At 42.8% G+C, this 12682-nt stretch overlaps 1 protein-coding gene across 1 annotated transcript; it reads right to left on the bottom strand.

Annotated features, from left to right (window-relative positions):
* Positions 1-588: 588 nt before the first annotated feature.
* Positions 589-4388, bottom strand: hs3st1l2 (heparan sulfate (glucosamine) 3-O-sulfotransferase 1-like 2). The gene is made up of 2 exons (XM_076104971.1): positions 4128-4388; positions 589-1254 (listed from the first exon to the last, which is right to left on the bottom strand). The coding sequence occupies exons 1-2, from the start codon at positions 4386-4388 to the stop codon at positions 589-591; spliced, it is 927 nt and encodes a 308-aa protein (XP_075961086.1).
* Between the last annotated feature and the right edge of the window lie 8294 nt (positions 4389-12682).

The raw sequence follows: 12682 nt of genomic DNA, 5'->3' as shown, positions 1-12682 counted from the left end.
TACAACTGTTGAGAAAAATCAAATAGGGGAGTTGGTTTCTGTTTAAAAATCCACACTGAACCTCGATTTGCTTTTCTTTTTCACGCAATAAGAGTTCATAGTGCAACAATTAATGAATTCAACCATCTTTTCACCACTATTTCTATACATCACTTCAAAGTCTGCACATCGTCTTTTAACACCCCACAAAATGAGCGCCCACAAGCAGTCGGTTGTGGTTTTCGCTCTCGAACTTGCGTTTGGCACGGTTAGTCGTAGCCTCGTCGCTTGAGTCTATCCATCCGAGGAGGCACCAGAATGGTCGGGGTAAAGGTTTGTGTTGGCCACATGTTCAACATTCTCCACGCGTCTTCACACACACACACACACACACACACACAAACACACACATATTGTATGCGCTGCTTCGGTTGGCCACATTTATACCTGAGTAGGTATCAACAACAAGAGATGTTTATGACAAAAATCAGTCCACTCATCTACCTAGAAAAACACACAAACCACAGTTCTCTCTCTACCTCTGTGTCCCTGAATGTGTTGGCATTATTTGGGGTGTTTTTGTCTCCACAGTTGCTTTTCACCGCTGGATCAGCACCAGGAAAACGACCTCCCCACCATTTCAAAGAACAACTTGTTGGGCTTCCTGAAGTAGCGACAGAGTTTCTTAAAGGCCTGGGTGCTGAGCGGCGCATGCGGCCTTCCTTTAGACTCGTCCAGGCACTTGTCGTGCCCGGCAGACAGGAGGCAGTAGAAGCCCTTGGTGGTGTTGTAGTAGAAGTTGTCGGGGCTTATCCTGGGCTGGAGGTCCAGAAACCTCTCAGCTTTCCTCAGCTCAGGGAAGGGATCCCGAATGAGCGCGTCGCCGTCCACCACGTGGATCTGCCCCCTGGGGAAGACCTCCAGCCAGCGGGCCAGATGCTGGTAATACAGGCTCCGCTGCAGCGCCTTGTAACCAGGGTCAATGTGGCCCTTGTGGATCAGGAGCTCCTCTAGCGGCTGGTAAGGCTTGTGGCGGGTCAGGCGGTTGTGGAGGACCTGGGTGTAGTCGGAGACCACCCTCTCTGCTGGGTCCCGGACGATGAGCAGCAAGCGGACGGCGGGGTTCATCTCCCAGACGCGTGCGGGGACCTGAGGGGACGCAAAGTAGCCGGGGGTCTTCTCCACCGTCAGCTGACCGGGGAGGGTGAGGGGCATCTGGGATCGGTACCAGGCCAGGCCTCGGCGGTAGTGCTCCTCCACGTTGAAGTAGTGCACCTGACAGAGGGACAGAAGATGGGGTTAATGAAGACAAGGACAGCAGCGCATGTCCCTAAAATGTCACTTCTTGATGAGGGAGCGTCTTTAATGAGAGACAGCCCAGATGAATGAGGGAGTAAGTTTAACTAATAGATATCACCATGAAACGTCCCCAGTTGCTTACTTACATTATCACAAGTACTTTGTGTATTGCAGGTTTCCTGAAACCGTATGTTTAAATATGCAAATGAGGCATTGCATACATCTCCAGAGCAGAACTTGGATTGAATCTGAACATTGGATGAAGCCAGGTTCAACATTCTTGTATCATTTTGTTGAGTGAAAGGTTTTTCCTAAGGGAATTTTGGATTTCTCTTATCACTCCATTAATCAGAAAATACTGTCAACAGCAATCCATTTTTGCCAAGTTTTTAGGAATAAAATGTTGTATAAATCAGGCTCTGAATGATATATGAACAAACCCCTCTGTAAAAACCTTCAGAATATAGAGAGGAATGAAAGTGGACAGTTTGGTGAATGTAAGTGAATTTAGGAGAAATCTACAGATGCAAATAGACAAAGTAGTAAAATAAACACTTTAATGTGTATTTTTTTTAACGTTTTCTTTCCACTAGTCATGAAAAAGACATGTTATGGAAGCAAAACAGCCCAAAATCTCAAACCAGTGCATGAAAAACAATGTTTTTTCCTGTAGTGTCTCACCTTAACGGTACCGAAAGAATGTGTAGGGATGAGAAATGTTTCTATCAGTCACTGAGCGTATTTCATTTTGTCCCCATCTTGTCCAAACCAATCTATTCCTTCGCGCCAGCTTTCCATCTTTGCAGTCTTCACCTCTGATTTCTCTCTGTGCAGCTTCTTAGGGACAGACCCCGTCGTCTTTCATAATCCCGTAAGTACAAACCACATAAAGGCTGAGCTGACTTTGTTCTCATTGTATGTGTGCCTCTCTGCATTGATGATGACAATAGGGGAAACGCTCACCTAAACTTGATTTATTTATTTTAAAAAAAGATTTAGTGGTGCAGTTGCTGCAGCTCGGATAAAAACAACAACAATGTTATCAGGAAACTAGTTTGTACCAGGTAGGAAACATCAGTGTTTATCGGGGAAAAAGAAGATAAGTAGAGTACATCAGTACACTGATTCAGTACATCAGTGATGCAGATTTATCGCTGTTGGAACATTATATCAGTCCAAGTACGTCACACTTGCATATCAGCTAATCCAATTTCTGGATGTGAACTCCCTGTACCAACCGCAACCCTACATGTCCAAACTTGTTGACTTTTCTTAGAATTTATGTTCGTGTGGTTGCAGCTGGCTCTCACTTCCCTAAAATATGATTTCGAGGTTTAATATGCAGTTTGAATTACTTCACCCAGAAGGATCCTTGTTGGATTCTTTAAGCCACATCTGTTTGAAATAAATGCTCAGTGCATTGGTTTAACGTTCTGTGACGTAGATGTAATGGTTCATGGCAGTTATTTCCCATCATCGTTCCTTGAAGTGGTATTTGGTCACGTGTGACAATGTCAGAAGTAGAAGACGTAGTAAAACTATTAACTAAAGTACTTGTAGCAATACTATCATAGAGATGTAGTCATGCAGAAGTGAAAGTCACACATTAAATAAAAGCATATGAAGAATTGGAGCTTTAGATGGAAAATTGTCATTTTGTGTCCCAATGAATTGTAGTTTACAAACATATAAACTGGTTGGAAATGAAATGGTTGTAAACAGTCTTTGCAGGTGTGAAACGTGATTATTATTATTATTACAGATTTTATTCCTCCCCATCTCTGTATCATGTGTGAGTGTGATCTGTGTGATATTCAGTGAAGAAGTACTCAGATCCTTTACATCAGTGAAAGTACTAATGATGATGTACAAAAACACCTGAATTAAAAGTCCAGCGTTTAAAAGTACATAAGTATCAACAGTGAAAGATGACCGATATTTTATAACATATGACGTTATTAGATTCGATTATTAGATCAGTGTAAAGGCAGCATTTTACTGTTGTGGCTGCTCGAGGTGGAGCTAGTTTTAACTACTTTATATACAGTTATAATTCCGTGGTTCTCAACCTAGGGGTCGGGCCCCTCCAAAGGGTCACCAAATAAATTTGAGGGATCATCAGATAAATAATTGGAGAAGGAAAAATAAGTTTTGATACACAAAAAACAATGTTTTCATTGTGAAATATAGATATTTGAACAGCAATTGAAAATTAAATTGTGTGAGAAGTTTGTCTCTTGTATCTGCTAACAGCTCATAGAAATCTCTGTCCTGAGCCACAAGCCAAAAAAGGTTTGGAACCACTGGATTCATCTTTCACAACGTGTTGTAGTTTAATAACTCCTCAATCACTTTCTGAAAGTAAAATCTTAAAGGAACAGTGTGTCGGATTTAGAGGAGATTTAATGGAAGAAATAGAATATAATATTCATAACTACGTTTTAGTTACTGTATAATGACCTGAAACTAAGAATCGTGTTTTCGTTAGCTTAGAACGAGCCCTTCGTATCTACATCGGGAGCGGGTCCTCTTCACTGAGTCCGCCATGTTTCTACAGTACAGAGAGCCTTTCTCGTTTTTACGTTACCTGAAGGCCACCGTAGTTCTCAGACACGCTTGGAAAGGGAGGAGACAGCGGAGGGGTATAAATCAGTTGGATGCAATCTGCAACGTGAACACTAGATGGCACTAAATCCTACACACTGCTCCTTTAATCTGAAAAGTAACTGTGCGGTTGATAAATGTAGTTAACTTAAGTACACACTAAAACTGTACTTACACACACTATGGGAGTACTTCTACTCAGTTATCTCCCACGACTGGTGATTACACATTTATTAGTCTTTTACCTCGGCCTTCGCCACTTCCACGTCCGGGTGCAGGTTGAGCATCTCCAGCAGGGCTCTGGTGCCGCCTTTCCGCACGCCAATAATAATCGCTCCGGGCAGCCGCAGCTGGGTGGCATTGTAAGAGGAGGAGGAGGAAGAGGATGACGAAGAGGAGGAGGCAGGGGAGCTGGAACCCCTGCTGCGTAATTCCCTTAAGCACACAGACAGCTGAGTCTGCAGCAGCACAAGCACCAGCAGCGCTAGTATCACTGTCCACAGCATGGTGCCACACACACACACACACACACACACACACACACAGAGGTGGAGTGGAGGTTATGTGCACACACTCATGAAGCTGTGAATGAGTCGGGCTTGTTATCAGTCAGCAGGGGGCCTCAGGAGGAAGCTCTTCAATTGGACAACCTACGAGACAAGAAAAAAAAAAAGGTAATCGTCCACTCATGCTGTCTCACTCGACCGCTTTCTTCTTTTAAATACAAAGTAGAAAAGGAATAAATGCTGCTGATAAACAATTCGGTCCTCTTCAAAGTAAATCAAATGTGGATCACAGATTTATGATTTATAAAATAACCAAGGGTTTGACTGAGATCGTTTTTTTACGTTTTTTATCAAGTTTATTGGAGCACATTAGTACATTTTACGACATTTGACATTTACATATTAAAACTGCAGCTCTTAAAACGAGGAAACAACAAAGAAGGAAATGAATATGTTCTGTAATATAGTAATATAGTTAAAACTATTATAGTCAGGCATTTGTGTATTTGTTGATTTGATTGGCTCCTCATTGGCGTCTGCAATAGCAGTTGCTACTGTTTGGCTACTGTGGCGGAAAATATCACCATCACACTACATGTGGAATATAATTATGTTTTACCAGAGTACTCCTCCAGTAGAACTGAAAAAGATTCAGATATATCTAAAATAACATTCTGTATCACTACATATTAATAAAACTTTTGTATGAATAATGGATTGAAACATGAACATATACATTACATTACATTTAAACAATACCATATACAATGAAGTCCTGCCACCGCATGACAACATGCAAGAATTGTGAAATTTTCCAAAATAAAATCTGCAAGTAAAAGATACTAATACACAAACAGATCTCCTAAAAAATGCACAGCTTTGAAGAAACAGGTGTGTCCCGAGCAAATCAAATTGCCACACCTTCTAGAATAGAAATGTGAAATGTTTCCTTCGGGCCGGTGGAGGCACGAGACGGCTCTGCACGTAATGTGCCATTTTACAAAGTCCCAGTCTGAGCAGTTTCAGCCCAGAATATATCAGGCTGTGACGTGATTATGGCCAGAAGGTATTGAAATATTAATCTACATCTAAAGCTCGGAGAGAAGAAGAGAAGAGGAGATGCATTGAAAGTGAATGCTGCTGTGAGGTTTAGGGCGTCCCCAAGGAGCACTGGCACCCCTCTGAGTTCAGCTGAACCAGTTTTTACAGTGTAGAGTTTCAGTGATTGTCTGAATGCTGCAATATGTCTCATGCAGTTTGGTTTAATCTGTATTTGGGGAGGTTTTCAAAATGTTTAGTTGTGAAAAAACACGTTTTACATAAAGAATCAACTGATCGTCCTTCATCCAAGCTCAGCTGAGCATCAAATGTAATAAAACAAACCTGTGGCCGACCTTGTTTTAGGGCACACATGTTCAAATATATATTTATACAGATGTTGGCCCCTTTTTGAGGCTATGTTATTCCCAACACAGAGACAGTGAAGAGTGAGACGCTTGCCCTTGAGCAAGGCACTTAGACCACCATGTGTTCGAACAGAACGGATCAGCTGCCCAACCACAGAGCAGAAGGCACACTTGTTCTCCACAGCTCCCTGCGGTGAATGTGTTTTAATGAACGTTATTGTGCAAAAAAAAAAGGGTTTGATGAAAAGAGCTGTTGTTTCTGAGCGACGCCGGGACTTACAGTATTTCGTCAGGAGCTCAGTGAGCTTAGAGTAACAACTAAAGACATGTAGTCACAGTGTCGTCCACACTTTAACAAGCTTTACAAGTCAACAGGACATAAACAGCACTAAACAGCTATAAACAGCTTAGCTTAGCGCAAAGACTGGAAACAGAGGGAAACAGCTAGCCTGGCTCTGTCCACATGACAGATGAATAAAGTTTGCAGCGCACGTTCAGGCCTCTGACTGAGCTCAGTGTTTTATTAAAGACTTCCCATAAACATACGAGAGCATTTTATGTTCAATGTGTGAAGTTTTGACGCATTTGATTCAGGGACATGTTTGCTTGCTTTCTTTATATTTTCTCTGGTCTCTGTGTGTAGTGGGAGCATTTTTTTGGTGAATACAAACATTCATTCAGATAACTTCGATGTTGTAATTTGCATTGTGATTTCCTTTCATCAAAATGTCTTTCCTCAGCTCTGAGATGATCCGTTACCGTGTCAGCTGAAGGTCTAGACTTTTACATTTGTGACTCGTCACACAGAGGTTCCAACTAATATCACAGGTGTAACTAATCAAGATGGCTGCAGGCGTGGAGTGGTGCATCATTAATGTCATTATTTACATCTGTGTTTTCCCTTTCATGATGTCAGAGAGGTGTCCAGGTGGTGAAACCAAAGTAAGAGCAGGAGAAAGGTAAGAGTTTCCATTTAATCTGCGTGCGCGTGGTATACTTTGGCTTTCGGACATATTTTATGAGCAGCCAAGTGGGTAAAAAACGTCCAAAATGCTGTGAATTTCCGACAGCTACAAAATCCCTCGAAAAGATCAATCACATCGTTGGGAGTTACCATACATCTAAAGCCGTACATAGTTTGTTTATATCTAGTTTCACTTGTTATTAAACACTATTGCTGCATTGCATTCTGGTCTATTAAAGCTGCTTTGGAGGGAGAGAGATTCGTACGTTGGCTTCTATGGTTGTTTTTTCCCTGCAGGATTTAGAAACATGCTTTTGCTCTTTCATTTATAAAGACTGAAAAAAAATCTCACATTTTCCTGAGATATTTGTGAGAGTTTAAATGTTATTAAACTGCATTTTAGCTGTTTGTTTTTTTCTGTCAGTTTGAGGGCAGTTAGATTAGGCGATACACCACCCATATGGAAATAGTTAAATCAAATAGCTTGCAGATTTTCCACACAGCACACAGTTGTTAAACCCTTCCTCTTGTCCTGATTTTCCTTTTGTTGTTGTTGTTGTCTTGAAGCCGCCCTGATGCGACTGAGTTATTAATTAGTGTAACAATGTTCTGGTTCAGAGGAGGAACCCGGTCTAGCGTTGTTCCTGCAGTGGAGCACTAATTGCGCCTTCAGGGAGCGTCGATGCACCCCCGACCTCCTGTGCTATCCCCTGGCTTGGTGACATTGTCGTCATCGACGTTGCAACCTTTGCCATCCCTCGTTGAGTGTGGACGGGGGTTTCAATGCAAAGGAGTGTGTGGTCTGTTGATGTGTGGTGCCATGGGTGTGGTGTCTGTTCACTACAGTGTTGCAGTGAGGACAAGCTTCTGCAGATTTATTTGAATATTTTCTGTGACCAGTTGATGTTAGAAACATGTGTGAGATCAATTTAATCATTTCCATGACAAGATTATTCCAGAGGAAGATTAAACATTTCCTTCTTTTTGTCTGTTTTGAAGGTCGTAATCTTTTTTGATTTAATATCTATAAAATCAAAGCCAGCTTCCTGTATTTTATAAATGAAAAAAGCTGAAGGTTGTTTCATCCCCTTTGACCTTCTACTGCAAAGATATTGTTGATAATTTAGTGGCTGCATTTGATGAGAAGTTTTTCCCCAAAGGTTTGTTTTGATATAGTTTCCCAGTTCGTCAAAAAGAGAGTTGAGACCATACAGTCGTTTAACTTAAAAACAAAAAAAACTACATCTTACAGACTTTTAAGCCACTGAAAGTTACTTCCAAAATATTCCAAGACATCACCAGTGGTGCTCTCCTCACACAGTCATCATTCACCGTGGTCTGGAAAGGCTCCAAGTGAAGACCAACGTTACCGGAAGACCCTTAAACCGGGCAAACCGAACACAGCGCTCAATTAAAATTCCATATGTGGCTCCTTGTCGTCATCCAAGCTGCTCGACGGCGTTCACTGATTTGGTCTGGCTCGCAGCTGCAGACTCGACTGATTGTCAGTGGATGTTTTCCTCCGACTAAAGACATCATTCCCTCCAATTGAAACCAGTACGACTGATGAATGCATGTTGTGTTTTGGGCCAAGCTCTGACCGGCTTCAGCCAAGCTGGAGAATGTGTTTCTGGTTTTGTGCGAGCTAGATAGCTTAGGATTTGTGAATTTGCACAGTTGGCGTTAGAAACTATCATTTTGATGTTTTTTATGTTTGAAAAGGATTTTTGACTACAAACTGCACCAGGCTGTTTATTCAAATGTATTTTTCCCCCTCAGACCAATCCTGTCTCATAGAAATTAGATTGGTACACTGCATGTGTTTTGCAATTACGCTTTGAGGCAACGTTTCACGTTTTCAACACGATGCATTTTATTTGTGTCCAACTGAAAATAAGGCTCCTAATTGACTTTCCAACGTAATTATTTCCGTCAATAGATTCCATTTCGTGTCTATATCAAGACCTGCCATGGTACTGTACTGATATATATATATATATATATATATATATATATATATATATATATATATATATATATATATATATATATATATATATATATATATATATATATATATATATATATATATATATATGAATGAACGAACGAACTCTGCCTCATGTACATTAGCTGCTGGCAGCGAGCAGAACGAGCACCAGATTCAGAGCATCTGCACTCATCATTTTGATGTGAAGTGGCAAACTGTGGGCTGGTGCCAATCACGGTGTGGAGTGTGTGTGTGTGTGTGTGTGTGTGTGTGAGCGTCTGAGACAAAGAAGTACATCTTTTGGGAGGTGTGTGTGTGTGTGTGTGGTGCACAGCGAGACACATGCCTTGTGTTAAGTGGCAGCGTGAGTCCCTTGTGACTCCTGTAAACTGGAATATTCCCCTGCTGTCAAACCGCGTCGCTTCCAACTCGCCTCATGACCTTCCTCTCTTCCCCTCCTCCACCTCCTCCCACCCTCCCTCTCACCTTTCCTTGTCCTCTTCAACCCTCACCTTTTGTTCTCCGTTTCCGCCGCCTGCTCCTGACTCTTTCTTCGTGAGTCCTTTGAATCCCTGTTTATGGGGATGCGCTAACAAACCCTGGCACCATGCTAATGGGGATGCCCTGCAGCAGCCTCTTAGCTGCTCATAAATAAAACACAAGGCACCTTTCCTGCCCTGAAATCTTTTTGAGGGAATGAACTTTTGATCTTTGACGAATTGGAAATGACACAGGATTGGATTTAGAAATGAGAAACGGCTCCGTTTACATGTCAAAAGTGGCATTTGCTTGATTCAATACAATTTTGCTGCACTTGAAACTTTTTCTGGGAGATAAATAAGCATTTTTCTATGACTTCCTTCACTTCACTCTAAAATACTTGGATTCAAAAGCTTTAATTTAGTCCACCCTGTCTCAAAACAAGACAATACACTTATTTAACAATATATTCATCCCCTTCACTCAATAATCAGGGAAAATGCATATTCTAAAGGAAACATTTGAGTCATTTCTGTTTAGTTTAACTTCTTTGTCATTTTTGGTATTTGTCTGTCTGTATCTATGTTTTAATATATTGTTTCATACAGCACTTTGAATCGTCTGCACACAGGTCATAACTGGCTCCACTTCAGGATGGTGAAGGATTTTGGGACACTTCATTTTCTATAAATCTAGAAACCAAAATGTCCGACTTCACCAGCTCCACTTAACGGCTGGTCGGCTCTTTGATAGCCTCTTAGCTCTGCTCAATGAGGCTCACATGAGTCACTGAGAGTCCGCTCATCACTCCTTGTGATTCTCATTAGGCAGCACGGATAGGGACGACAAACAACAACAATGCCAGGATTGTCAATGATGCGCGAATTCTCCATATTGACAAACACAAGTATCTATCCACGCTGGAGGAGATGGAGATGGAGAGAGGAGAAAGAGGGGAGGGTGGATTGTAGTTATCTGAGAAAGGCAGATGCTGTCATGTGCGTATTGGGAGAGTCCGTGTATCAGTTTTGGTGTGTGTGTGTGTGTGTCGTGTCATCTGCATACTGCCTTTGCCTTTTGTGTGAGCACGCAGCATGCGACCGCCTCCGATCCAGGCCCTTGGAAATATCTTTTTACTGAGTGATGGTATTTGGTGGGGGTGGTGGAAGGATTATCCTTTACGGAGAGACGGAGGGTGGCAGGGAGGCAGGATGGGGCGGAGGTCCTGTTGTGTGTGTGTGTACTCTGCAGGAGGTTGTGTGTGTGTGTGGAAGGCAGCAAGGAAGATTGTCCCTGGTAGGGGGTGGCATGTTGAAACGCTCTGGATTGTCAAGCCTGTCATATCACCAAGGCTGTGAGAGTCAGATAAAACTCTCTCTTTCTTTCTTCTTCCATTCATGCCCCCCTCATCCGTCTCTCTTTCACTCTCTGGACTCCTTTCCTTTTATTTGCCGGGTCTCACCTTCTATTCCTTAGCCATTCGTCTGTCTTTACCCGTAAAACTTCCACCTCGGCCGCACTCTTCACGGTTTTCTGTTCGTCTCCGTGTACCATTCTCGTGTCCCGCTCGACCAATCGCGCTCTCTGGTTACTGCACACATCACATCCACGGACGTGATTGCCTTTCAGTGTGAAAACCGAAAAGCATAAAAGGCTGGTCCTGTTTCCCATCCTGTTCCCATTACCCACCTGGAGAGAAGATGACCAACGCTCGGAGGGGGGTCTGTAATCAAAATAGATGAAGCCATCTGAGAGAGACGGGAATCAGTCATGCTTCCAAATCTGTCCGATCCCGGGCGTTCTCCCTGCGTCCCTCAGTTATAGCGCAGAGAAGATGGAGGGCAAAGATCAGCGAGGATTTGGATGGTGGTTTGGGTTGTTTGATGATGTATGAGTACAGAAAAAACATACTCGAAACCAGTTTTCTACTTCATTTTAAGCCCAAGAATGCCTCCCGTCTGCTGCCAGCTCTTTCAAAAGTTCATAGATAAGATGAAAGAAACACGAGACGTGGATGAGAGAGTGAAAACAACCCGTCTCTATTGACGTCAAGGAGTTTCGCCTCTTCCAGGCACTCCGTCTATCTGTGCGAGCAGTTCGAGGCACCCTACGCCAGGTACCGGGTGCCTGTGGAGAGTTATTCTTAGTTATCCACATGAGTGGAAGATTTGATCTTTTTCCCTGAGAGAGAGAGAGAGAGATCCACAGTCAAGAGGAATACATAAAGAAGGTAAAAAAACAGAGGTCGGTCCTGACAAGAGCCTCTTCCTCTCTCTTTAGCTCTCTCTCAGAAGTTTGTCTGTGCTGCCAAAGCATGCAGTCATGACAATATCACGTACACTGGTGAAATACTTACACTATGAACCCACAAGCCCTCCAAATATGTAATATGTTTGCAGGATGTCCTGACAAAATAAATCAGTTTGTTCATGCCCTCTAGAACAACACAAATAAGCGTTTTCTCATCTGACGCCGTATGTCGATATAAACAACTCATTCCAAGGAAATTCTTATTTCCAAGTGATTATAACTAAGAAAACACACTTGGAATATTTATTACATTTCTGCCAGTAAATCCCCCCAAATCCTACTCACTAAGACACTGATTCTTAGCTGCAAGAGCTGCCAAGTTTATGTGCAAATTGTAAGCGATTGGATTAGTTTGGCTAAAAGCAGCTCACACATCGATGTAGTCAGTTTACAAATGCAGTGCCTTCATACCACGGACCTCCAACATGGCTGGTGGACAGAAAAGGGCGGCGTTCAGCGCCTGCTGGAAGCCTCTCCTCACCTCGTGTTATTTGATCATTTCCTTTTTATGTGTCTCTCTCTCTCTCTCTCTCTCTCTCTCTCTCTCTCTCTCTCTCTCTCTCTCTCTCTTTATCTCCCTCGCTCTGACCTTTGCAGAGGTCTGTCCGTCTTTTACCCAACAGCCCCCCGCTGGTTTTCAAATTAGACTCTGCAAAAAAAAAATATATAAAATCTCTAAGCGGCCCACACCCACCGCCCTTTCACCCACTCATCATCTTATTCACTCACTCATGCACAACACCCAGATAACCCTCCGCCCCTCCTCCTCCTCGTCGCATCTTTAGCCGTGCACGCTCCAAGATCTGGGTCAACCATATCAAATGCCAAAATGTGCCTGCTCCTTCTCTCTGGTGTGTGTTAAGTGTGTGTATGGAGAGCACAGATATTGAGCGTGTGTGTGTGTGTGTGTGTGTGCAGGAGATAAAGTGGGGGTTCAGTACTGTTGTTGTTTTATCAGAAAGTGCTCAAGGGGCATCTGATTAGGAAATCCAGTTTTATCAAGGGAATCTTTGTGTGTGTGTGTGTGTGGGGGGGGGGGGGGGGGGGGGGTGCATGAGAGAGAGAGAAACAGAAAAGCAATGTATGCTGCATGAGAGTGTACATTTTGCTCTAATTCAAAGGGGTTTTGGCAAACAATGTCTGG

The sequence above is a fragment of the Anarhichas minor genome, unplaced genomic scaffold, assembly GCF_050575085.1.
Source record: "Anarhichas minor isolate MPS153535 unplaced genomic scaffold, ASM5057508v1 ptg000030l, whole genome shotgun sequence".
NCBI lineage: Eukaryota > Metazoa > Chordata > Actinopteri > Perciformes > Anarhichadidae > Anarhichas > Anarhichas minor.
Note: the sequence above shows the minus strand (reverse complement) of the source record. Positions and strands in the feature narration are given on the sequence as shown.

Excerpts from the sequence above, each read along its gene's own strand:
- hs3st1l2 (XM_076104971.1), bottom strand. The coding sequence starts at position 4,388 with ATGCTGTGGACAGTGATACTAGCGCTGCTGGTGCTTGTGCTGCTGCAG. Across the intron at positions 1,255-4,127 it reads TGGAAGTGGCGAAGGCCGAG|GTGCACTACTTCAACGTGGA; the intron begins GTAAAAGACTAA and ends TCCCTCTGTCAG.